Source organism: Pinus tabuliformis, chromosome J, assembly GCF_031772625.1.
Source record: "Pinus tabuliformis cultivar Carrire ecotype Pingquan chromosome J, CPIR1, whole genome shotgun sequence".
In the NCBI taxonomy this organism is placed as follows: domain Eukaryota; kingdom Viridiplantae; phylum Streptophyta; class Pinopsida; order Pinales; family Pinaceae; genus Pinus; species Pinus tabuliformis.
In genome coordinates this window covers 1,158,937,562-1,158,964,591 of record NC_142295.1, presented here as the reverse complement: position 1 = coordinate 1,158,964,591, position 27,030 = coordinate 1,158,937,562, and the positions used below count along the sequence as shown (strand labels likewise).

At 39.6% G+C, this 27,030-nt stretch overlaps 1 protein-coding gene across 1 annotated transcript; it reads left to right on the top strand.

The window, feature by feature from the left end:
• Positions 1-1,971: 1,971 nt before the first annotated feature.
• On the top strand, positions 1,972-3,339 carry LOC149231203 (transcription factor bHLH148-like). The gene has a single exon (XM_089376225.1). It carries the CDS (start codon positions 2,125-2,127, stop codon positions 2,749-2,751), a length of 627 nt encoding a protein of 208 aa, XP_089232351.1. The 5' UTR covers positions 1,972-2,124; the 3' UTR covers positions 2,752-3,339.
• Positions 3,340-27,030: the final 23,691 nt, after the last annotated feature.

Below are 27,030 nucleotides of genomic sequence, written 5' to 3'. Positions count from 1 at the left end.
GTTTGAAATGCATCAGCCAGAAATTTCTCTAATGTGATTTCTATCGAAAGACTTTGCTTAATATTATGCTACTTCATTGCTCCATTCAATGCTTCAAGTTTCTTATAACACTTAGATTTTGGATGCCCTTCTCCTCCACAAAAACTATAGGTTTCATTTGACTTCTTCTTCCATGGCTTGGAGGAAGACGTTTTGGACTTTGAAGAGGATGGAGAGGGCTTTGAATTTCGCTGAGGTTTGGAGCGATGCTCACAACTTTGAGTAGAATCCTTCTTATTTTGTGGACTAGTTTTGGATTTTCCTTTGGAGATATGTGTTATAAGAGCTTGAGATGGTGAGATAAAAACAACATCGTATTGTTGAAGCTTAAATTGTTCTCTTGTTAAGTGTTCAAAAAATATCTCAAAAGAAGGAATTTTAAAATTATCACCAAGTGCATCCATTGCAAAATAAAATGTAGAAGAAAATACCTTATACACACCCTTCAATTTGGATAGAATCAGGAAAATGCAATCATTGTCTCATTCGGTATCTCCGTATGCTTTCAGTTGTGCAACCAATGATCGGAATTTGACAAGATAGTCTTCAATAGAGGCATGTTCATAAGGGATCAATGAAGACAATTTCTCTTCCAATTGTAAGGCCTTGAACTCGTTTACTTTTCCAAATAGAAAGACCAACTTGTCCTAGCTTTTCTTCGGAGTATCACATTTATCAAGGTGGAATAGAAAATTGCGTGAAACATGAAGTCCAATTAAGCCCATGGCTTCATAAGCTTGTTTCTCTAAGAAAACTTCTCTATTACTTTAGTGAAGGTGGGTTGTTTGCAAGAGTTGTTGCATTTTGAGCTTCCATATATGATAATTGTTGGGAGTGAGGAGCTCAGTGGTCCTCAATCCAGTCATATTATTAGAAATAAGAAAAAATAACAAAATCGGGAAAAGAAAAACAATATGGACGGATATCAGACTTATGGCAAGATCTAAAAAATTTGCTCCAAAAAATTTGCCAAACGCAGATTGAATAGAGTGCTTGCACCATCTGAGGAGGGGTTACCACAATCTCAATGATTGCAAAGTTAACTAATAGATCTGGCTGTGGCACTCAGAAGGTTGATCGTGCCCTACAAAATGGCAATAAAGTAGTCAAATTCGTCAACAAAGAAGACAAAAGTTGTGCCCTACAAAATGGCAATAAAATAGTCAAATTCGCCAACAAAGAAGACAAAAGTTTATGCTACGATTTGCAATTATTTCGCTCCAAAATTGATCCAATATGGGTCTAATATGAAAGATATAACTCAAGCAAACAATCAACAATATTCCACGGAAACAATCAAACAAAAAAATAGCTTACAATCTACTTACCATGAATGAGTCTCAAATTTTCTAGAATCATATTGGGAAGCCAACCTTCTACTCATTAAATCCAAAAAAAGGAATATGTATATGTACAATGAGATAAGCCATATAAATAACTTCCATAGTGAAAAAATAGAAAACCTACAAACTTACAACCAAGACAACCAAAAAAAACTAATTTACTTTCTTTAGAAATTACCAACACCAACGAACACCAACAATGTTATGACATATTTAAAGAAATTACCAACACCAACAATGTTACGACATACTTAAAGAAATTACCAACACCAACAATGTTATGACATATTTAAAATTCTTTATAAGAATATTCATATATAAATTTTGAGAATTCGTTATAATTTCTTTATTTTTTTTAACTTTCAGTACTTTAAATAAATTTAAATTAATCTTGTATCAAGGTAACAGTTTACTTGAATCTGATATTTCTGCCAAAATTGTGACTAAAAATTATCGTTCTAGTTCCGAATGACCTTCTCCGATTCTGAACTGGCATTAGCTGGAAAGGGTAATGAGATAAAGATAAAGATAACGCGTAAGGTGAACGGACCGTACCTGTCCCCACATGTATATTGAAATGATCATGAAGCAACACCTCGTCTCTGGATACCAAGACGGGCTCCGCGCGTGCCTGCCTATTTGTCTACCAACCGCTGTCTGCGCAGGAACCTCTGTTGTTGCAGCAAGCTTTTGTTTTGTTTAGTCATTGGGGTTTCGTAATTTGCGTTGATATATTTATCATATGGAACAGCATTGTGGAGGTGGGCAAGAGGCGGCCTGGATGGCCTGTTTTCGACGTATATATTTGAGCCACCTGGTGGCCGTGCTGCGCCGTTCAAGAATCCATCGATGCGCGACCAAGATATCCGTTCGAACCCGGGCCGTGAAATTGGCTGCGGATCTCTCACTGGCCATGACGGGAAGGGGTCGAAGCGCGTGGCGCCAGGCCATCCTCTGCAAATACCTTTTAAGGCAGAGGAAAACCCGTTGCGAACGGCGAGTAGTGAATTCCAGAGGGAACTCCCAGGGAAAAAGGAAATCGAGGTCTACCAAAGCCAGACCCCGCAACCAGAACACTGCTCGCAGGAATTCTTGCAGGCAGCTGCCTGGACGGGACTCTGGGGTAAGGGGGACCACAACCCTATTTTCACGTGATAATTGCGATAAAGAAGCAGGAGGCACCGCCGATTCTCGTATGCAGACTCTTAGGGCGCTCGTGCCGGGAAGCCAAGGATTGGACACGCCCATTTTTCTAAAGGAGTGTGCGGACTACATCGTGGCGCTTAAGATGCAGGTTGAGGCCATGAAAGAACTGGCAGACTGCCACTCAAATTCGGAAGCTCATGCTGCTTGCAATGTCTCAAAATAATGTCGCGAGATCGAACCTGGGGCTGCACAAAGCGACGGGCATTTTGCGCACAGCCTCAGTTAGTACAATGTGTATACGTCGCAGAGAGACCAAAAAAAATTGTGTTAGGTAGTCCAATGTGTATATGTCGCAGGAAAAAAATAAAAAAATTATACCGCATTAGTGGGTGGAGGGTTTCTAAGAATATCATCTAGATAGTCTGGTATTTGGATTTAGAAATTGGTTTAATTGGTTGTATATGTTGTAGAAGGAACACAACTTCTTGTGTTAGGTAGTAATATGTGTATATGTTGCAGAAAGAACACAAATTCTTGTGTTAGGTAGTTTAATGTGTATCTGTTGCAGAAGGAACCACAAATCCTTATACTGTATTAGGGGTGAGGGGCTTCTAAACTCATCCTCTACATGGTCTGGTATTTGGATTTAGAATTTCGTTTAATTAGTCTGCCAATCGAACTGGTCTTTGTAAATCTTATATGCTGGTGTAATCGACGGGAATTCTTTAATTCATCCACGTTAATTCTCCTCATGAAATATAAAATTCTATGTATTTTCTGTTTCCATTCAGCCAAGAAACTAATAAATTGTCAATGAAATTTCTTATTATGCTTTCGGCTTCTATGAACTACGAATTTTGATTTTTATGGTTGTCTTTTCCTACATTGTGTGCATCATAATTATGTATCAAATCATTTTTTAGTGTATTGTTTAATTATTTTACACGTGGTGTAATTTGGTTGAAATGTGGTGAAAGATTTTATATTATATTTCTTTTTATTATTTAAATTTATTTTTTCTTTACAAAAATGACAACTTTTCATTTATAGTAAAAAATTACATACTTGTATTTAGAATGTGCATTCTTTTACCGTCCTAACAGAAAAACCAGTGAAATGCTGGTGCGCATAGAATCAAAGCCAAAAAACATAGAAATACAATTTATTTCAAATAAATTAATTAAAAAAAAATGAAACATACAAAATCTACTTATCAAATTTATAATTCCAACAAAATGCCATCCAGTTTAGAACAAATTCAACCTAACAATGTACCCACAAAATCCCAAACCTCAATCTCGGACCCAAATTCCAGACAGTGCATCTCCGGTTTCCCATGTGGATGAGATGACATTGTGATTCCGCCGAATTTGGTTACAAAAGTTTAAGACTGTAGCCGACATCATATTCACCGACCACTCTACCCTTTTGATTCTTGCAGTTCGGCTTTCTGATATCTGGAAACTGACAGTCAACGAAAGATCCCTACCGTGATTTAAATTTCTGGTTCCAGCCTAGGGATTTGGTTTCACTGTACATAGGAATCTAAAAGTTTTATGACCATTGTGAATCTTCTTTATCTGAATCTTTAACATGTGCTATGTTTTGTTTTCATTATTTAAAAAAAAAAAAATGGCAATATTAAATAGAAATTATAATTATGAGAAAATTGAAAAACCCTAATATGAATGGTAATAAAATAAAAATAATAAAATAAATTTAATAAATTTTTTTATATCAGTTGCACGCTTTTTTTTTTTTTTTAATATATCAGTTGCACCCTTAAATTTCAATGCGTTTGAACTAGAGGAAACTAACTTATATTAATTATAAAAATATGATATTTTTTAATTAATAAGTAATTATAAAATTATGATATTTTTTAATTATTAATAAATTTTTCCTTAATGTTTTTTATTTTATTTTAGAAATTAGGTTTTAGTTTAGGAAAACATGATTTATAAATTTTACGTGATTAAAATAATTGTCTTATGTAATTAGGTGATGGCAATTTGAGTCCTATCTTTAAACTGTTCACACGATATATTTTGGCTGTTCACACGATATATTTTGGTTTTTAAGAATATATGATCACATTCTGAAGTTTATTAGAACATTTAGGCTTATGCAATCAGTGTTTCGCTATAATTAAGTCTGATTCGTTTTTTCCCTTGGAAAAAAATTATTGTAAAATTTGATTTTAAATCAATAATTTTTTTTAAAATTAAAATAATTAATTAATTTTTTTTATAATGATTAATATTTATGTGTAATCATGTAAGAAGGTAAGATAGAGAAGAGAATAATTATTAAAAAAATGATGCTTTTTAATTAATAATATTTTTTTGTTAATTTATTTTGATTTAAGATATTAGTTTTTAGTTTAGTAAAATATGATTTATAAATATTTAAGTTATTAAAATTATTGTAAGTTTTGATTTTAAATTAATAATATCTTTAGAGAAGTAAATTAATTTATTTCTTTTTTATGGTGACAATTAAGTTTTATATGGTTTACTGATTTGAAGAATGTAACTTACACAAGAGATTATTAATTAAAAATAAATAAAAATCATCCTTTTATTTTTATGTTAATAAAAAAGTGATAGAAGATATCTTATATTACGATAAGTATGGTGAGTTAAAATACCATGATAGTTGGTAGTGTGAGGTAGTAAAAAATAAATTGAACGTATTATAAAATAAATATTTTAAGATAAAATGATTTTCATCTTTAACATTTTTAATATAGTATAGTGTTGTAGTGGCTATAACCCTCTCCAAAATTTTGCTTTCGCTTTGTTTTGATGTCTCCCTCCTAAAATCTTAGCAGCATGCTTTGCACTGCTTAGGTACTAGTGTTTTCATTTGAATTCATCTTTTGCTTTATAGCTTGTGTTTGCTTATGTGCTTTGTTGTATAACCACAACTTGAACCCCCATGACTTGGTTGCATACGGTTCTTGCACTGCCTTAGCAAACTATGAAATCCTAGAGGAAAGCTAACTTTGCTCTCAGGAATTGCACAAAGCAACCCAATAGTGAGCCTTGCTCTCAAGAATTGCACAGAGCAGCCCAATAGTGAGCCTTGCTCTGAAGAATTGTGCAGACCCAGCTGCTGACAGCTTGTCTTCAACTAGGAAATTGCACAGAGCATGAGAGGCAGCTAGAGCCACTTAGCCCAGCAATTGTACAGAAGCATTCCCTCAGTCGTTGCCCGATGCATGTGCCGGCAGGTTTGCTAGATTCCCTCCAGAATTGTGCAATTTCTCCATGCATGCATGGCGACCTTTCTCAAAAAAGGAAAAAAGAAAAAAGAAAAAAACATCCCTAAAAAATAGGGATCTATTTTTAACAGTGGGAGTTGCACTTGAGTTAATTTTAGAAAATTGTCGCCACTTATCACTTTTTCCTATATTTTTGGCATGCACATCATAAACCCTAAATCAACCAAATCTATTTAATGGATGCCGCCAGAGCTCATTTTCACATTTGATCTTGGCGCTCTGGCATTCCCAAGGCATCCAGGAACCTTCGACATGATCAACATAACTTTTCTGGGTAATTTTTGCTTTACAAGTCTTTTTCTACCTTTTCTGTTGATTTTGTTTCCTTGGCTTGTGTGAGTGTTGTTTTGCATGTTTTGTTGAATGACCATTGGCGTTTTCATTTGTTTTAACTTGTAGAAGTGTTGTTTCAAGTTTTGCTTTGGCTTTCTTAAGCGTCACATGCATAACCTTGTTTTTGCACTAACGATCATTGTTGCGATGACTCTCCCCACAAGCTTCGTTTTTCATCCATTTGACTGATTTCTGCATTTTCTTTGATTTCATGCATGACCATTGATTCACATCTACACCATAATTCAGTCATGCATTCAGATATACTCATTCTCAAGTCGCCCTTTGGCAGATCTAGGCTGCCTTGGCTAAGATCTAGCTCTTCCCTGCATGTACTGCACATTTCTCGAACTCATTGATCTGCCTTGGCTCCAGGGATTGCGCAGAGGTTTTCAGTCACTAGATCCATCTGTGCTCTGCGCAGTTCCAAGGAACAGTCTCCAATCTTGCCCACTGGGATTGCGCAATGCGCAGCCCCAACCAGCATCAAGCTAGACTAAACTTTGCATTTCATGGTTCTAGTCCACAACAAGCCACACCGGATTGCGCTCTGTGCAGTTCCAGTCACAAGTACCTCTCACTGGCAACTAGCACTACGAAATGCGTAGATCCACCTGATAGTCCCTCACCTCTGAGATTCACAACTACACAATCTTGCCCAGCAATTTCCCAGTTTGTTGCATGATCAATCATTGAAATTCTTTGTGTTTTTAAGCTCACATTTGCTTGTCATGAGTGTCTGCCCTGTTTCAAGGTACATCAGTTGTTGAGAAGCTTCTCATTAGTATAGGCAACATGATTTCCAAGAGAGCTGGATGAAAGGTTATTGTAGAGAGAAACACTTCAGATGTAGTTGAATAGATGTCAATGCAATTTCCTTTCAATGCAGAAACACAGTTGTTCGTAGAGAAGGACATGAAGATCACATGCCAAAAAAATAAAGGAAATATTTGCAGACAATTTCAAGGAAAAGCTGGAAGATTGACAGGTGTATGCCAACTTCACAAGTTAGGCTAATATAGGGTTGCATGCAGGTACCTCTCCTTCCCATGCACGATATCATTCACTGGATTGTCTCACATATCGATCTCGAGACGACAAAACTGAGTAGTACTAGTGGAACGCAACTTGCCAACTTCAGGACGAAAAACTACCATCAAATGTATCACTTGTCGTAGATGGTGAACTACATGGATGTACTATTCTACACTCCCAACAATAATGTGAACACTAGAGACATCATGAAGCGTTGGGTAAAAGAGCGATCGAAGTTCAGAGCGACACCCAACCAAGTCTATAAGATGAAGTAACTCAGGAAGGCTTACCAACTCTTGGTCATATTTGCATGTCTCTTGTATGGCCAAGAGAGCACCGATACCTTCCCGTAGAGTTGGGTGGTTATGTTGGAGCAGTTGGAAAATGAAGTAAGGTCATTCAACTGGTCCGACATGTTGGATCTTCAGCTGGAAGTGCATGTGTCTAATTCCCAGAGTCTGCCTAAGGATGAAAAAGCAATATTCTTTATGTCTGCGTACCTACTTGATGCAATCTATGCCCAGGAACAGTTCCCTGACATGGTTTGGACATGGACAAAATCAGAGGATGTTGTGAACATCTATTGCAAGATACTCTATTAGTGAAGATACCGAGGAGTCATGGCGACGTTGTCTGACCACTTCATCACCCTGCTGCACAGGATGATATTTGAACAAGATCCACCTTGCATGTCCCAAGAAGCAATGCAGGCATTGCTTAACTTTGCAGATTGGTATGCCTCACCTGGTGGCACCTTCATCAGGATGTTTGGCATGGAGAATTCTCTGCATGAGCTACTGAGGATTTCCACAGAAAATCTGGTCATGCAAGGGGTTACATATCATAGCTCCATAGGGTTATTAATAGGACTACACATAATGAAGAATGCACCATGGCCTACTCTTTCATTCCAGATTGGCTTGTATGAGACCTGTACCTTAAATGATGTGGATGCTGAGGCCAAGAAATTGAAGAAGTTTGGGTTTGGCACCAAGAGTTTCAATCTGTATGATCTCCATTGCATATGCAAGAGCCATTATGCGAAGGTGTATTACTCATGGATCCATGGGACATGTCATTGATTAGAGGAAGATCCTTGGAGGTATTGCTACAACTCCTTTAGGCTGAATGAACCAGTTAGCATAGTTGTAGAATGGAAAGTAGCGCTGCAGGTAGCAGCACCAGAGGAAGCGACAACAATAGCAGCAGTGAGTAGCGAACCTTGTGCAAGACAAAGGCAAGAGGAAGATTATCGAGAGTGCAGAGGCTGACCAAAGCTACTAATTCAGAGAAGATCCTCTTGTTGAGAAATTAGCTTTGGAGATAGAAGTAAAGAGGTGACAATGCAAAATGAGAGTAGAACAGAGGAAGAGAGAGAAGAAAAGGTTGGAAGATGCAGAGAGGAACTTGTAGGAAACAGAAAAGAAGCTGAAAGCAGAGCAAGAGCTCATGAGGAGAGAAAGGGACAAAAATAAGAAATAGGAACAGGAGGATATACAAGGCACAGTGATAGATCAAACTATGCCTATATAGGTTATTACAACAGAGAAGACAACATATGAAGAAAAGGGTGAGAAGCTGCAGGTTCGGGAAGTTTCTTAGCAGGTTGAGAAGATCCTTCAAGCAACGACCATGGAGACGGAACAGGAGCCATAACACTCAGACACTGATCTCATGCCAAAGCATTTGAGGTCACACCACAATCTCCACCACCTCCAGAATCATAATTGTTCTCGAGCGACCAAGGAGAGGTTGTTCTCCTTGATGATGATCCAGAGATGGATGTGTAAAATCTGTCATTCGACAAGTCACAACAGAAGATTTTATAGGCACATAGAAAGCAGCTCCTAGATGATCACACATCACCTGCGCACATAGAGGAAAGGGTGACTGTATTATATGTTATAAGACATCCAACTGACATGGCCGAGGCTTCTCAGGCTTATGCAGAAGCCACGAGCTTAACGGTCAAATTCTTGATAGCAGAGAATGATTGGATGGCAAAGGACTTGCAAGAAGCCAAGTAGAGAACATAGTAGTCTGCAGGATCCGCTATGGCGGAAATGAAGAAATAAATACTTGCGGAGATATCAACTTTGGAGACCATGATGTAGACATTGTATAGAATATTTATCATCATGCACAAAGCAGTTATCCATTTATATGGTTTTCAGCAGCAATACACGAATACTACCTAACTCTCAAAGACATCCACGCTGCTATTGCGCATGTATAGGAATGGACAATGAGGTACAAGAGGGCCCCAGTTTTCTTACACAATATGATGAAGCCACAGGCAGAGCTAGGCAATGCCCAAATTTGGATGTTGATTTAGAACTATGAGCAGCTCCCTCTGCTCATCGCCAGCATTGAGGCTTGATATACATGATCTTACAAGAGTCTGGATGTCATAATGACGACACACATGGTCCCTTCCATTGAAGCCGTCACTCAAGCCATGAGGAAGAACCAATTCATGTTGGAGGTTGAGGGGTACCTAGAGCAATTGATTCACGAAGCCACTAGTGATGACTTACAATTGAGCACAGAAAAAATACAGAAGTACATTGGTGTTCCAACCATAATCAAGACAATGTTGTGCATGCTTAAGGATGAGCTCGACAAAGTTTTAAGAACCATATACCCAAAATCCATGGAGGCAAGAATCCACTTCAATAAATACTTCACCAAATAGTACGGGGCCATGATAGTGCAGTACCAAGCTTGGTATCAGTTTGTCACCAAAGACCACCATGAGGTGGTTACCAAGTTGGTCTTTCCCCAAGACCCCAAGTGATGCTGTTTGTCTTTTTAATCTGATTCAAGCCTATTTTTGTCCCACATGGGTATATGTGGAAATCATATTATTGTAAATATATTGTAACTGAAATTCCAAGTGTTACTAGTGGAATGTGAACAATCACTATGTAATGTGAAGAGTCATGAGGGTAGTCGAAGAGTCGATGAGGAATAGCAAGGGCCACCCCACCCTTTGCTCTATATAGAACCTCATAACTCATAGTAAGGTCTTTTGGGAGCCAATATTTTGGCTAGGCATTGGTTAGAGAAGGATTGGAGAGTATTGTGAGGAGCCTTGGCTTCCCCATAATGTCGAGTGAGTATATCTGTTTTGAGGAGCAGATGGTGTTCACTGTAATGTTCCACTATTGGGGCTAGTGGTTGTCAATTGTGTATGTATGGATGAGACTTTAACCTAATAATATATAATTGAGTCATCACCTTCTCATGCATATGTTATTATTGTAGTTTGACTCCTCTGGTTACTTTAGCAATGTATGTTATTTAACTTATGCATTTTTTTATGAACTGTCTTGTATGTGATTGTACTTATCTTGTTGAAGACATGTCCTTGTGTTAATCCGTCACTTTGGTTTGTGGACTATTCCGCTTGCAGCCTGTGAAGTCATTCAATTCGTGTGTTCCTTTTAGGCTTCCTAGTATTACAAGCTTCTAAGGGACACACTTCCTCTTCCCCTTATGTGTTAGAACCCCCATGCATCTCACTTGGCTTGCTCCAAGGTCACAAACTTTCTTCCAACAAAGTTATCATACATACCCCTACACGCTACCACAGTCAAGGCACTACCATTACTACCCACTGTTGGGAATCCTACTCCAAATGGTTTGAGGTCTAGTTAGGACTTATTACTAGGGAGATACCATGAAATTATGGTGGGTCCAACACTGTCAACACATAGGTAATATAATTTTTTAAAAGATTTAAAAATTTGACTTTTATTTTAGATATATAGATAGATATTTATAGTCTAATAGTCAGATGTTTTTCCTTTATCCGTTTATATGAATTTAAAAATGTATTATAAACAACTAAATTTCACAACCTCATTAAAAATTATAGCATTTAACTATGTAGAATATGGTAAAACACACACTCTCTCTCTATATATATAACATTATCGTTATTTTCATTATAAATAGGGTAGTATTTAGTTTCGTATATATACTCTTAAGATTAAATAATATTGAAAAGTACATGGCATGACGCCATTTTAGGCATTCTTAGGATATTGATTTTTGATTTGTTAAATGTTAACTTCCATAATATTTAAGAAAATAGAGGATTGAAGCAAACCCTGAAAAATATTTTATAAAAGAGAAAATATGTGTCATTATATACCACCAACAAGTTATTTCAAGTGGTATGTCTTTTACAAATAATAATATGATAATTTAAACATAATAAATTGCAACCTGACAAATTTCTTTATTGCAAATTGATATAATATGATAAAATTTCCCACATGTTTCAATCTTTAAATAATTTCTTAATATTCAACTATGTTTTCTTATTAAAAAATCTATTTTAAATTTCTAAAAATATATTTCCAATGGATAAGGTTTGCTTCTTTGTTGGTTTTAATCACTTATAACAAACACATGGAAACAAATATGAAGCAAGGACACAATGATCAAGAAACCCCAAAATGGGAAATCTATTAAATTATACCATTACCCTATATTCCATTTAATGTACAAATGGTCCCTCATATAACTATAGGTGACCATAATGTCTTATTTAGTTCAACCATCTCATAATTTTCTAGTAAATCTTCCATGAATATTTTAACCAAATTTTCATCTTTGACTTCCCTAGTAGACCTCCCGTGACATTTGTTATGATTTACAATTAAGATTTGTTCCAGCATAATCCCCCTTAATGAGCACTTGTGATCTCAATATGCAGTCTTCAACTCTCATTGCATTGGTCCCCTCTTTATCTTCATCTTCAATGCTCTTTGTTTTCAGTACTATTTTTCTTCATCGTAAGTATTATATAATCATTCGACTTCTTCATTCTTCATTCTTGTTATTATTCATTTTTTGTCTTGTAGCTACAAAAACATAAACAATTTCACTCCCTACGCATCATGACCAATCATCAACTTAAGTTTTGTTTGGTTGACTTATAATAATTACACCTATAACTTTTTTTCTTTGGCTTACCCTTAACCTTCCCAATTGTTAAGACCTCGGGTAGTTTATGCTTACCAAAAGAAGTAGTGGTTTCTATGGTTTCTTCCCACCACAAAAAATACATCACATCAAGTCATTAATGTCGTTTCTTCTTGCCAAAAACATCAATTGTGTCTACTTCTACCACAAATATCAATGGGATCGTATGACCAAAAACCACAAATTTCTTCAGTGGTTTTTTATTACCACAAACTTTTAAATACAAAATATTTTTGGGTTATACATGTCTCATCAAGCTTTCATCATTGATTGAACTACATACAATTAAAGATTTTCATTTGGGCCAATCTATCCCTTATACAAAAAATACATGAATATCACTTCCTTTCCACATCAAAATATTATTTAGCTAGGACCAAGAAATTTCTAAGGGATGTTTTCTGTGGATTCGTTTCATATACATGTACATGATACTGTCACTCTTGTTTTTATTATTTCTTCTTCTCTTGCATGTTTATCATTTTTCTTCCTTCTTTGTGTCATCATCTTTTGTTTTCTTGTGTTTTTGCACCATTCTCTTTCTCATCACCTTCTTTAATCTTTCCATTTTCTTTCCTATTGCACCATTCTCTCTACCATCAACTTCTCTCATGATGCCATTCTCTTTACCATTTCATCATTATTATTGTCATCATCTTCTTTCATCCTATTGTTATCTTCTTCTCCCAATATATTTATTGTTTTATTATTCTCTATGATCATCTTCTTTCATCATGTCATTCACTTTTCCATTACATCTCTTTTTCATCATATACTTTCATCCTTGCATTATTTTCATTGTTGCACCATTTTCTTTATGATCGTCTTCTTCATTATTGTATTATTATACCATTGAATCTCTTTCTTCATTTTTCTCTGTACATAAAATTGATTATTAAAAAAAAAAAAAAAATCTTCTCCTTGCAAATAATAGATCATTTATACCCATATAAAATGAAATCCATGTATCGAGATACATCCTCACACCATGCAATATACTCACCATTTTTCTACAAATTCTTTTGATCTACATGATTTATCAACATGTTAAACTCTCTCTTCATTTGATGCAAGAGCGTTAAAGTTTCCAAGCTATCAAGGTTTTTGAAGAAAATAATAAAAAGTCGTTTCAGTATTATAAAAAAAATCTAATTCTTTAATTCTAAATATTCTTAGTTTCTTCTAATTATTATAGAAGAGTTCTAGAAAAGCTATGCATAAAAGAGATTTTTTCCATAAGGAAAAAAAAAGTTGCCTTAAAAAGAAAGAGATATTTATGGAATAAATTGTGATATCTTTAGTGAATATATCATGAGAGCTTTAGGGAATAAATTTGGGAGTGATTTATGGATGTATAAAAATCTATATTTCTTGTAACTTTGTATTCAATCATTGTAAGCCTATGGTAAAATCTAATGGCCAAATGAAGGCGAAATCAAGCTATAGAGAGTGAATAGAGAGAAACATTGTTTTTTATTATCTGTTGTTGGGTTGTGTTATATTCATTCCATGACTATCCCATGTAGTTAACTAGGGGGTTAGAGGGGGGGCGGAGCCCCCCCCTTTGTTGCATCGATTGCTTAGCCGGGGGGGGGGGGCGGGGGGGGTGGGGTCATAGGGGGTTTGAGGCGTGCAGATAACCTACCTATGATTTTGGCACATGGTTTTGGATGTTATGGTTTTCAGTCCATGGTTTTGGACGCGATGGTTTTCGGTCCATGGTATTGGATGCTTCGGCATGTATAAATATGTATTGTAACATTGAAAGGAATATAATGAAAAATCAAGTTGGTAGTCCCAATTTTGGGATCTAGGGAAAAATCTCTGTATATATGTGTTTTATGTGTTATGCTCTCGCATTATTAATTTTCTGTGTTTTAGAATTTGTATGCAAGTAATTTCTGTACGGCGTTAAAACCTACATTTTGAATCAGAGTTGTTTTGGCTTCAAGGGGATGCCTTGCTTGCTGAGGGGTTTTGTTTGGGCCTGTGGTAGACCCTGTTCAGTGGGAGATCTACGAGATTGATTCTGGTGGTGAAAGAAGATGGCGAGTAGGGGAAAGATAGAGATCGAGAAATTTAATAGTCAGAGTTTTGAGTTGTGGAAACTCAATATGGAGTATCTGTTGGTGAATAAAGATTAGTGGATCGTGGTAGATTCGGGTACTAAACCAATGGGAGTGTTCGATGAAGAATGGAAGAAGTTGGATCGGAAGGCAAAGATCAAAATACGATTGTGTGTCTCAGATTTAGTATTGTTGAATGTATTAGGGGAAGCTACGACGAAGGTTTTCTTGGACAAGTTAGGGACTTTGTACCAATCTAAGTCTCTGGTGAATAAATTGTTCCTACAGAAAAATTGTATAACCTGAGGATGAAAGATGGAGACTAGGTGAAAGAGCATTTGAACGCATTTAAAACTGTGGTAAGTTAGTTATTATCTGTTGATATTAAAATTTTAGATGAATATAAGCACATCAGTTTGTTGTGTTCTCTACCAGATTCGTGGGATAGTCTGGTTATTGCAATAGGTAGCGAGACAACTGCCTTGCAGTTTGATGAAATAGTCTCATCCTTGCTAACGGAGGAGATCAGATGGAAAAATATGGAGAGCTAGAATGTTGATGCCTTGTCTATACGAGGATGGTCCCAGAACAAAAACAAAAATAAGTCATCGAGTGGGAGATCTAAATCTCCAGGAAAACCTGTAAAGGTGGTGTGCTGGAAATGCGGAAAGGAAGGGCACTACAAAAGGGACTGTAAATCTAAAGCTCCTGATAAAGGAAAGGGATTTGATGATGCTCCTTCTGCAGAGGTGAAAACCACCTCAGATGAAGGTGGGGATGTGTACTTGGCTTCTTCAAGTACACATGTAGATCATGAGGCATGGTTGATTGACTCAGGTGCATCCTTTCACTTCACTCCCCATAGAGAGTGGTTCTGCTAGTATGAGAAATACGATGGTGGTGATGTCTTCTTAGGAGATGATAGGAAGGCTAGAATCATTGGTCATGGAAAAGTAAAGTTAAAGTTGCAAGGTGGAAGTGTTAGAACACTTCCGGGTGTTCTTCATATTCCTGCATTGGCTAGAAATTTGATTTTCGTAAGCAAGCTGGATGATGCAGGTGTAAAAACAGTGTTTGAGAAGGATACCTGCAAGTTGGTTTGGAAAGCACTGGTATTGATGCGGGGAGTTCGGATTGGAACTCTGTACAAGCTGCAAGGTAGCACTGTTGTTGATGGGTGCAACAACTTTGTGGTTCCTGAAAGTGGAGCAGAAAATCTACTGGTTTCTGGAGAGAACACCATGTTGTGGCATCGAAGACTTGGAAATATTGGAGAGAAGTGCCTTCGAATACTTCATGGTAAAGGTATGGTAGAAGGTATGAGTAATAGCTCTTTGGATTTTTATTTTTGTGAAAATTATGTATATTGGGTGAGTTTCCCCTCTGGTGGTAAGAGGGCGAAACAGATATTAGAGCTTGTGCATAGTGATGTGTTTGGACTTGTGAAGGTTCCATCACTAGGTAAGTCTGTGTACTATGTATCATTTATAGATGAATTCTCAAGGAATACATGGATATATTTCCTTAAGAATAAATCTGATGTCTTTGACCGGTTTAAATAATTTAAGGACCTGATGGAAAACCAGATAGAGAAGAAGATAAAGGTGTTGAGAACAAATAACGGTGGAGGGTTTTGTAGCAAGGAATTTGAAGAATTCTCTAAGAAGTGTGGTATAGCACAGAAGAAGACTATTCCATACACACCTGAGAAAAATGGAGTGGTAGAAAGAATGAACAAGATGTTAATGGAAAGGGAAAGAAGCATGCTCAGTGGTGCCGGGTTAGGAAATGAATTTTGGACAGAGGCGATGGAGACAGCATGTCACCTACTCAACATATCACCTTCATCAGCATTGGAGGATAGGACTCCACAAGAGGCATGGACTGGTAAGAAACCCTCTCTTTCACATCTGAGGGTATTTGGATGTGATGCATATGTACATGTTCCAAAGTAGAAAAGAACCAAGTTGGATAGTAAATATGAAAAGTGCATCTTTATTAGGTATAAGGATGGTTTAAAGGGTTATAAGCTTTGGAACCCAGTAACAAGGAAGGTTGTGTACAACCGAGATGTGGTGTTCAGAGAGGTGAAAGATGTTATTAAAAATGAAGTCTAACCAAAGGAACTCGAGAAGATAGAGTTTGAGCTTAAGGAGGAAGAATCAGACTCTATAGCAGAGGAGGAATCAGAAGATGAAGAGCCACAAACTCTGGGTGTGAGAAGATCAATTCGAGAAAGAAGGCAGCCAGAAAGGTATAGTCCATCTTCTTTCTATTCAAATTTTGCTTTATTTGTTACCGATGATGATCCAGGTGGATATTGGTGGCCACCCACCAATTCCACTTGGACCCTCACCGTTGCTTCTTTCAATTTTTCAGTTTCCTTAATTGTAGCATAGTTTACTATTTTTAGCATTTTTTCGGGTCCGAAACTTTTGGAGCCATTTTGAGGCCCTAAATGATGCTTTTTTGGAAATATACCTTCAACGATTTTCTACCTAAAATTGTCATTTTTGTCATATTCCTTGGAGAGATCTTTCCAATAGGATATCATGCACATCAAATGGAGATAATATGACCAAGTCGTGACCCCGGGAAGTTGGTTGTCCAACTCACCCCAACGTAGCCCATAAACTCTTGGTGTTACATCTCCTTGGGTTAGGGTTTTGGTTGTTTAGGGATTGCTCTTATTTTTCATTAATAAAAAGGCACTTGAGCCTCATTGTAAGGTAGTTCAGAGGCATGTACCACCACATCTCTTCTCAGAGATAAGCTACCATCGCCTTAGCTGGTTTATTTCCATTCCTCTTTGTAAGCATATTTCAATATTTTACATTAATGAAATGAAGTATTATTTCCATTGCATCTCTGTGTTTATGGTTATTTCTGTAATTTGTTGCGTTCTTGTTTAAATCTGGATCAATGGTATCAGAGCGGTTTGCTTCTTTTTTTTTTTTCACTGTTTTTTTTGCATGTCCCCAAGGAGGTCGGGATATAAGCATTTAGGGTTTTGGTTGTTTAGGGTTTTCTCTTATTGTTCAATAATAAAAAGGCACTTGAGCCTCATTGTAAGGCAGTTCAGAGGCATGTAGCCGCCACATCTCTTCTCAGAGATAAGCTACCATCACCCTAGCTAGTTTATTTCCATTCCTGTTTGTAAGCATATTTCAATATTTTATATTAATGAAATGAAGTATTATTTCCACTGCATCTCTCTGTTTATGGTTATCTCTGTAATTTTTTGCATTCCTGTTTAAATCCAGATCAGTGGTATCAAAGCGGTTTGCTTTTTTTTTCTTTTTCCTCTATTTTTCTTTGCATGTCCCCAAGGTGGTTGGGATATAAGGAGTTAGGGCTTGAACTGGTCGAACCTTTGCAAGAGTAGCCTCACAAATCCCAACGACCTCCCCATGGCGGATGAAAAGAAAGACGAGTGGGCAAGAGATTCTATCAAAATCTTGCTCGAAGAATCCCTTAAGCGACAAAGGAACGCGATGATGGATAACTTTGCCCAGATCCTTTAGCGACTACCCAGGGGCGACGCATCGGCTTCCAACAGCTACTCTGCAAACGCCACACTGTTGAAGGTACAAGTTAATTTTGAAATCCCCATATTCGAGGGTCAGATAGACGCAGATGCTATCGATAAATGGTTAAATCTGCTAGAGGGTTATTTTTCTGTACATGATTTTTCTAGTCGACAAAAGATTATTTTCGCTCTTCTCAAATCAACCCCTCACGTTAAGGATTGGTGGGAAACCTGTTGTGAGCAGAAGAATGAAACTATAGGCTCACCATTTTCAGTTGCACCCACATAGAATTCATTCTGGATGCCATCAAGGAGTAGTACTACCCTGTCGGAAGCTATGAGGATCAATACATAAAGTGGACCATGCTGCGGTAGGGAAGGGACCAAGACCTGCCAGAGTTTACCGATGTTTTCCATACCATTCGCACAAACTTGGGTATCAAGGATATGGAGTAGCATTTGGTACTCAAATACTACGGCTACCTACACAACTACATCTAGGAAGAAATAGAATTCCTGAACATCTCCTTGCTCGGCATGGCATATTGATATGCTGTTAAGGTCAGGAAAATGTTTAAACATAAAAAGTGAGACTTTGGATCTATGAATTTGAAGCAAGGGGAAGATGCCCCAAAACCGCAGAACAAAGGACAAAGCCAAGGCAGGGTGGCCCAAGACCACCCACCAAAGCTGCAAGCAAAGAACGGTGCCGCGAAGCTGAAAAACGACACTAGAAAGTGGTGTGAGTTCCATAAGAGCTCCACTCACAACAAAAGTGGGTGTTGGGCCAAGCAATCACTAGTGGCTGAGCTAAAGGTTTCAGAATCAGATGCATGTTCCAACTCTAAGTCAGAACCCAACAAGGGGAATGACAAAGGGAAGCAGATTATCAATGCGGAGCCCAATGCCACCATTGCTGCTACGAAGATCCAGAAGGAGGAACCCAAAGATTCAAAGGAGGAGGAGGAAGAGACATGCTGTGTATGAATCAAGGCCCCATGGTGTTATTGTTACTTTGGGAAATAAGTTGTACATGATACCAGAGGTAGCACTGCCTACCGCCATCTCTTTGGTTACTGCAAAACAATGCAGTAAGCTCATTTTCGAAATTGGGAAATTTGTTTTCCTAATGATACGCCCTCAAGGAAAGAAGAAGAAGGTGGCCATGACCTCTAGACAGGGCCCCTCCGGACGACAACTATAGATGGACAAGGACGTGAAGGAGTACGAGGACATCTTCACCTCCCCCATAGGGGTTCCTCTGCACTGTCAGATCAAGCACTCCATCGATTTGACCCCAGGTGCGCCGCTTCCCAATGTACCAATCTATCGATGCTCCGTTCTGGAGAACGATGAAATCAAGAAGAAGATTCAGGAGCTGCTACAAAAAGGTCACATCCGCCTGAGTTCATTGCCCTATGGGAGCCCGATCGTGTTGGTGCAGAAAAAGGATGGGACTTGGAGACTCTATATTGACTATCGGGCACTGAACAGGATCACTGTCTGTAATAGGTACCTGATCCCACGGATTGATGACCTCCTGGACCAACTAAAGGGGGGAAAATATTTCAACAAGATCGATTTTAAGTCACGATATCACTAGGTACCAATCAAACCCTTTGATGTGTGGAAGACTACCTTCAAAACCAAGGAGGGCCTTTATGAAAGGTTGGTTACGCCTTTCGGATTGACAAATGCTCCAGCAACCTTCATGAGGCTTATGGATGAAATCTTGCGGCCATTCACCAACTCATTTGTAGTGGTATACTTGGATGACATCCTGATCTTCAGCCAGAGTTCAGAAGAGCACACCACATCCAATAGGTTCTCTAAACATTGCGGCAACATAAGTTATGTGCCAATTTGGAGAAATGCACTTTTGGCATGACCCAAGTTCATTATCTGGGATACATTATTGATGAACAGAGGGTGCATGTGGATCTAGCCAAGATCCAAGTCATTCGAGATTGACCATCTCCAACCACTCTGACAGAGCTTCATAGCTTTCTAGGTCTTGCAAACTTGTACTAGAGGTTCGTGTTGGGATTTTCTCAGATCACTTGGCCCTTGAGTCAAGTCACCAAGGGAGGAGCGAAAGAAAAATTCTTTTGGTCTAAATCTCAACGGAAGGCATTAACAGAGTTGAAAGATTGCCTTTGCTCAGAACCAGTGGTTGCATTACCAGACTTAAAACAACCATTTGAGGTTGAGACAGATGCCTCTGACTATGCTATTGGGGCAGTCCTTACTCAACACAGGCATCTAGTGGCATATCACAATGAGACACTTTCAGACACAGTCCGAAAGTATCCCAGTTATGATAAAGAGATGTATTCCTTTGTGCAGGCCTGCCGACAATGGAAGCATTACATTTTGGGGAAGGAAATGGTCATCCACATAGACCACCGACCCCTGCAATTCATACATACCCAAGGGAAATTGCAGAATGATTGCCATCAGAAATGGTCCACATACCTACAACAGTTCCATTTGAATATCAAGTATAAGAAGGGCAGCACCAATAATGTGACAGATTGCCTCAGTCGACGTTAACCATTGTGATTAACTCTTATGGGCATGAGACTTCTGATTGGCCACTTCTCTACAAAAGTGACCCAGAATTCAACCACACATACCAGACACTCTTGGAGGGTCAGCATGTTCCAGATTTTCACCTCCAGGATGCCCTATTATGCCACGTGGGTCACCTTTGTGTTCCTTCAAGCAAGCATGCCAAGATGATTTGGGAAGCACACTACAGTCGAGATGTTGAACACTTCGGGGTCAAGAAAATGGTGGCAGTATTGCAGAAGTATTTCTATTGTCCAAATCTTCGACAGGATGTCGGGAAGTACATCAGATCATGCACTGCTTGCACCATTTCCAAGCCAACCGTCAAGAAGCAAGGCCTCTATACCCTGCTACCTACCCCTAGTCGACCGTGGGAATCCATCTCCATGGATTACATGTCAGGCCTTCCTTCCACTAAGCATGGAAATGACTGTGTTTTTATGGTTGTCGACAGGTTCTCGAAGATGGCCATTATGGCGGCCTGCAGGAAGAATATCATAGCAAAAGCCACTGCTAAACTCTTCTTTGAATGAGTGTGGGTACACTTTGGGATCCCACGGTCTATCATCTCAGATCGAGAAAGAAGGTTCCTCAGGACATTTTGGTCCAGTCTCTGGTCGATGCTGGACACCAAACTCACTAAGTCCATAGCCTTCCATCCTCAAACTGATGGCCAGATAGAGGTTGTCAACAGGATGATCGTACACATTATGCACATGTACAACTCAAAGCATTCACGCACATGGGACAGGAGCCTCCCCTATGTTTAGCACCGCTATAATTGGGCTCTCCACAGCTCAACTAGCCACACCCCTTTTCAAGTGCGCTTGGGATTCCAGCTACTATGTCCCATTGATGTGGAGATGCCCTTTGCAGCTACTCATGCAGATTCAGCTCATGTCCAGTTCCAAATAGATAAGGCAAACAACTTCATTGAGCACATCCAACATATTCGCCAATAGGTCCATGACATTATGGAGAAATCAAATGCCAAGTACAAGCAGTGACATGATCAACATCAGGTGCCACACAAGTTTCAGGTGGGCAACAAAGTCTGGTTGCATTTTCAAAAGGAACGCCTTACCGGAGCCTATTGGAAACTCATACCACTCTGATATGGTCCTTACACTATTACCAAGGGAATGGGAGATAATGCATTTGAGCTCAGCATTCCCCCATTCCTTGGCCTGCACCCAGTGTTTAATGTGGACCACCTTCAACTTTACTTTCCACCATTACTAGACACATTCGACATTGCAGAAAATCTCACACCCACAAAGTTAAATCCAAATTGCGTGGAACAAGTTGCAACTGATCAAATCATGGACACACAGATCAAGCACACTCACCAAAAAAATATTCAACTGTATCGAGTTGTCAAAGCAGGCCAACTCCTTCACCAGGGCAAGTGACTCACCAGGGACCAAGTTTAGCAGAAGTTCCCTCATCTCATGGAGGAACTCAACGCAATGGGGACCATTGCTTCCTAAGGGGGGAGGAATGATCCAGGTGGATATTGGTGGCCACCCACCAATTCTACTTGGACCCTCACCATTGCTTCTTTTAGTTTTTCAGTTTCCTTAATTCTAGCATAGTTTACTATTTTTAGCAGTTTTTTTGGGTCCTAAACTTCCAGAGCCATTTTGAGGCCCTAAACGACCTTTTTTTGGAAATCTACCTCCAACGATTTTCTATGTAAAATCATCTTTTTTGTCATGGACCTCGGAGAGATCTTTCCAACGGGCTATCATGCGTGTCAAATGGAGATAATATGACGAAGTCACGACCTTGGGAAGTTGGCTGTCCGACTCACCCGAAGGGGGCCCATAAACTCTTGGTGTTACATCTCCTCGGGTTAGGGTTTTGGTTGTTTAGGGTTTGATCTTATTATTCAATAATAAAAAGGCACTTGAGCCTCATTGTAAGGAAGTTCAGAGGTATGTAGCTGCCACATCTCTTCTCAGAGACAAGCTACTATCACCCTACCTGGTTTATTTCCATTCTTGTTCGTAAGCATATTTCAGTATTTTACATTAATGAAATGAAGTATTATTTCCACTGCATCTCTATTTTGATGGTTATCTTTCTAATTTGTTGCGTTCCTGTTTAAATCCAGATTAGTGGTATTAGAGTGGCCTATTTTTTTCTCTTTTTTTCTTTGCATGTCGCGAAGGAGGTTGGGATATGAAGAATTAGGGCTTGAACTGGTCGAAACTTTGCAAAACCAGCCTCACAAATCCTGATGAACTCCCATGGCAGATGAAAAGAAAGACGAGGGGGCGGGAGCTCCTATCAAAATCTTGCTCGAAGAAGCCCTCAAGCGACAAAGGAATGCGATGATGGACAGCTTTGCCCAGATCCTTCAGCGACTACCCAGGGGTGACGCATCGGCTTCCAAAAGCTACTCTGGAAACGACACACCGTTTAAGGTACAAGTAAATTTTGAAATCCCCATATTCGAGGGTTAGATAGATGCAGATGTTGTCGATAAATGTTTAAGTATGCTAGAGGGTTATTTTTATGTTCATGATTTTTCCAGTCGGGAAAAGATTATGTTCACTCTTCTCAAATCAGCCCCACACGTCAAGGATTGGTGGGAAACCTACTGCGAAAAGAAGGATGAAAGTACAGGCTCACTATTTTCAGCCGCACCCACTTGGAATTCATTCTAGGATGCCATCAAGGAGCAGTATTACCCTGTCAGAAGCTATGATGATCAATACATAAAGTGGACCACACTGCGGCAAGGAAGGGACCAAGACGTGCCAGAGTTTACCAACATTTTCCATACCCTTCGCACAAAATTGGGTATCAAGGATACTGAGCAACATTTGGTACTCAAATACCATGACTGCCTACACAAGTACATCTAGGAAGAAATAGAATTCCTAAACATCTCCTCGCTTGGCACAGCATACCGATATGCTGTCAAGGTCGAGAAAAAGTTTAAATAGAAGAAACAAGAATTTGTATCTACGAATCCAAAGCAAGGGAAAGGTGCCCCCAAGCTGCAGAATAAAGGACAAAGCCAAGGGGAGGCGCCCAAGACAACCCACCAAAGTTGCAAGCAAAGAATAGTGCCGCAAAGCCGAAAAAGGACACAAGAAAGTGGTGGGAGTTCCATAAGAGCTCCACTCACAACACAAGTGAGTGTCGGGCCAAGCGGTCACTGGTAGCTGAGCTAAATGTTTCAGAATCAGATGCATGTTCCGAATTTGAGTTAGAACCCGACAAGGGGAATGACAAAGGGAAGAAAATTATCGATGCGGAGCCCAACACCATTGTTGACACTACGAAGATCCAAAAGGAGGAACCCGAAGATCCAGAGGAGGAGGAGTGTCTCTTCCACTACTAGATGTGGGTAAAGGGCTCCCCACTACAGTTCATTGTCGAAAGTGGAAGCCAAAAGGACCTCATTTTGGCAGAGGTCATGAATTGGCTGGGCTTACTGACAACAGCACATCCACAACCGTACACCATCAGGTGGCTTCACTAAGGAATGGATCTTCGCGTGAGCCAACAGTGTCTCCTTCGATGCAACATCAAGCCCTTCATGGATGAGGTATTATGTGAAATTGATCCCATTGAAGTTTGTGATGTATTCTTAGGACAACCATACTTGTGGAAGAGACATGCTATGTATGAATCAAGGCCTCATGCTATTATTGTTACCTTGGGAAATAAGTTGTACAGGATACCATAGGTAGCACCACCTACCGCCATCTCTTTGGTTACTACAAAACAATGTAGTAAGCTCATTTCCAAAACTAGGAAATTCGTTTTCCTGATGACAAGCCCTCAAGGAAAGAAGAAGATGGTGGCCATGACCTCTAGACAGGGCCCCTCCGCACGACAACTACAAATGGACAAGGTCATGGAGGAGTATGAGGACATACTCACCTCCTCTGGAGGGGTTCCTCTACACTGTCAGGTCAAGCACTCCATCAATCTGATGCCAAGTGTGCCGCTACCCAATGGACCAATCTATCGGCACTCCATTATAGAGAATGATGAAATCAAGAGGCAAATTCAGTAGCTGCTACAAAAAGGTCACATCCGCCTGAGTTCATCACATCGTGGGAGCCTGATCGTGTTGGTATAGAAGAAGGATGGGACTTGGAGGCTTTGTATTAACTATTGGGCACTGAATAAGATCACTATCTGTAATAGGTACCTGATCCCATAGATTGATGACCTCCTGGACCAACCTAAGGGGGAAAAATATTTCATTAAGATCGATTTGAAGTCAGGATATCACCAGGTACCAATCGAACCCTTCGATGTGTGGAAGAATGCCTTCAAAGCTAAGGAGGGTCGTTTCGAATGGTTGGTTAAGCCTTTCGGATTGACAAATGCTCCTGTAACCCTCATGAGGCTAATGGATGACATCTTGCAGCCATTCACTAACTCATTTGCAGTGGTATACTTGGATGACATCCTGATCTTCAACCAGAGTTGGGAAGAGCACCTCCACCACATCCGACAGGTTCTCCAAACACTGCGGCAACACAAGTTATGTGCCAATTTGCAAAAATGCACTTTTGGCTTGACCCAGGTTCAGTATCTAGGATACATTATTAATGAACAGGGGGTGCATGTGGATCCAGCCAAGATCCAAGTCATTCAGGATTGGCCATCTCCAACCACTCTAATAGAGCTTCGTAGATTTCTAGGTCTTGCCAACTTGTACTGCAGGTTCGTGTTGGGATTTTCTCATATCAATTTGCCCTTAAGTCAAGTCACCAAGGGAGGAGCGAAACAAAAATTATTTTGGTTTGAATCTCAATAGAAGGCATTCACAGTGTTGAAGGATCACCTTTGCTCGGCACCAGTGCTCACATTACTAGACTTGTAACAACCATTTGAGGTCGACACAGATGCCTCTAACTATGCTATTGGGGCAGTCCTTACTCAACATCGGCATCCAATGGTATAACATAGTGAGACACTTTCGAACACAGTCCGGAAGTATCCCAGTTATGACAAAGAGATGTATTCCTTTGTTTATGCCTGTCGACAATGGAAGCATTACATTTGGGGAAGGAAACGGTCATCCACATAGACCACCGACCCTTACAGTTCATACAAACCCAAGGGAAATTGCAGAATGATCGCCATCAGAAGTGGTCCACATACTGCAACAGTTCCATTTGAATATCAAGTATAAGAAGGGCAACACCAATAATGTGGCAGATTGCCTCAGTCGACCACCGATCATGGCGTTAACCACCGTGCTCAACTCCTATAGGCACGAGACTTCTGATTGGCCACTTCTCTACAAAAGCGACCTAGAATTCGGCCACACACACCAGACACTCTTGGAGGGTCAGCATGTTCCAGATTTTCACCTCCGAGATGCCCTTTTATGTCACCTCGGTCACCTTTGTGTTCCTTCAAGTGAGCATGCCAAGATGATTTGGAAAGCACAATACAGTCGAGTTGTTTGGCATTTCGAGGTCGAGAAAATGGTGGAAGTACTGCAGAAGTATTTCTATTGGCCGAATCTTCGATAGGATGTCAGGAAGTATATTAGATTATGTATTGCCTGCGCCATTACCAAACCAACCATCAGGAATTAACGCATCTATACCCAGCTGCCTATCCCTAGTAATCCTTGGGAATCCATCTCCATGGATTACATGTCAGGCCTTCCTTCCACTATGCATGGAAACGATTGTGTTTTTGTCGTCGTCGACAGGGTCTCGAAGATGGCCATTATGGCGGCCTGCAAGAACAATGTCACAACAGAAGCGACTACTAATCTCTTGTTTGAATGAGTGCGGGTACACTTTGAGATCCCACAGTCTATCATCTCAAATCAGGACAGCATGTTTCTCAGTACATTTTTGTTCGGTCTCCGGTTGATGTTGGACACCAAACTCACTAAGTCCATAGCCTTCCATCCTCAAACTGATGGCCGGATAGAGGTTGTCAATAGGATGATCGTACACATTCTGTGCATGTACAACTCAAAGCATCCATGCACATGGGACGAGAGCGTCCCTTATGTTCAACAAAGCTACAATTGAGCTCTCCATAGCTCGACTGTCCACAACCCTTTTTAGATGGGCTTGGGATTCCAGCCACTATGTCCCATTGATGTGGCCATGCCCTTTGTAGCTACTCACGCAGATTCGGCTCATGTCGAGTCTGAAACAGATAAGACAAATAGCTTCATTGAGCACATCCAACATATTTTCCAGCAGGTCCATGACGTTATGGAGAAACCAAATGCCAAGTACAAGCAGCGACATGATCAACATCGGGTGCCACACAAGTTTCAGGTTGGCGACAAAGTCTGGTTGCTTTTGCAAAAGGAACACCTTACCGGAGCCTATCAGAAACTCAGACCACTCTGATATGGTCCTTACACCATTACCAAGGTTTTCGGAGATAATGCATTTGAGCTCAGCATTCCCCCATTCCTTGGCCTGTACCCAATTTTCAATGTGGATTGCCTTCGGCCATACTTTCCACCATTACTAGACACATCCGACATTGCAGAACATCTCACACCCACAGAGTTAAATCCAAATTGCATGGAACAAGTTGCAACTGATCCAATCATGGACACACAGATCAAGCACACTCACCAGCAAAGTATCCAACTGTATTGAGTTGTCAAAGCAGGCCAACTCCTTCACCAGGGCAAGTGACTCACCTGGGACCAAGTTTAGCAGAAGTTCC

Coding starts and splice junctions, on each gene's coding strand:
- LOC149231203 (XM_089376225.1), top strand. CDS start 2,125: ATGGAACAGCATTGTGGAGGTGGGCAAGAGGCGGCCTGGATGGCCTGT.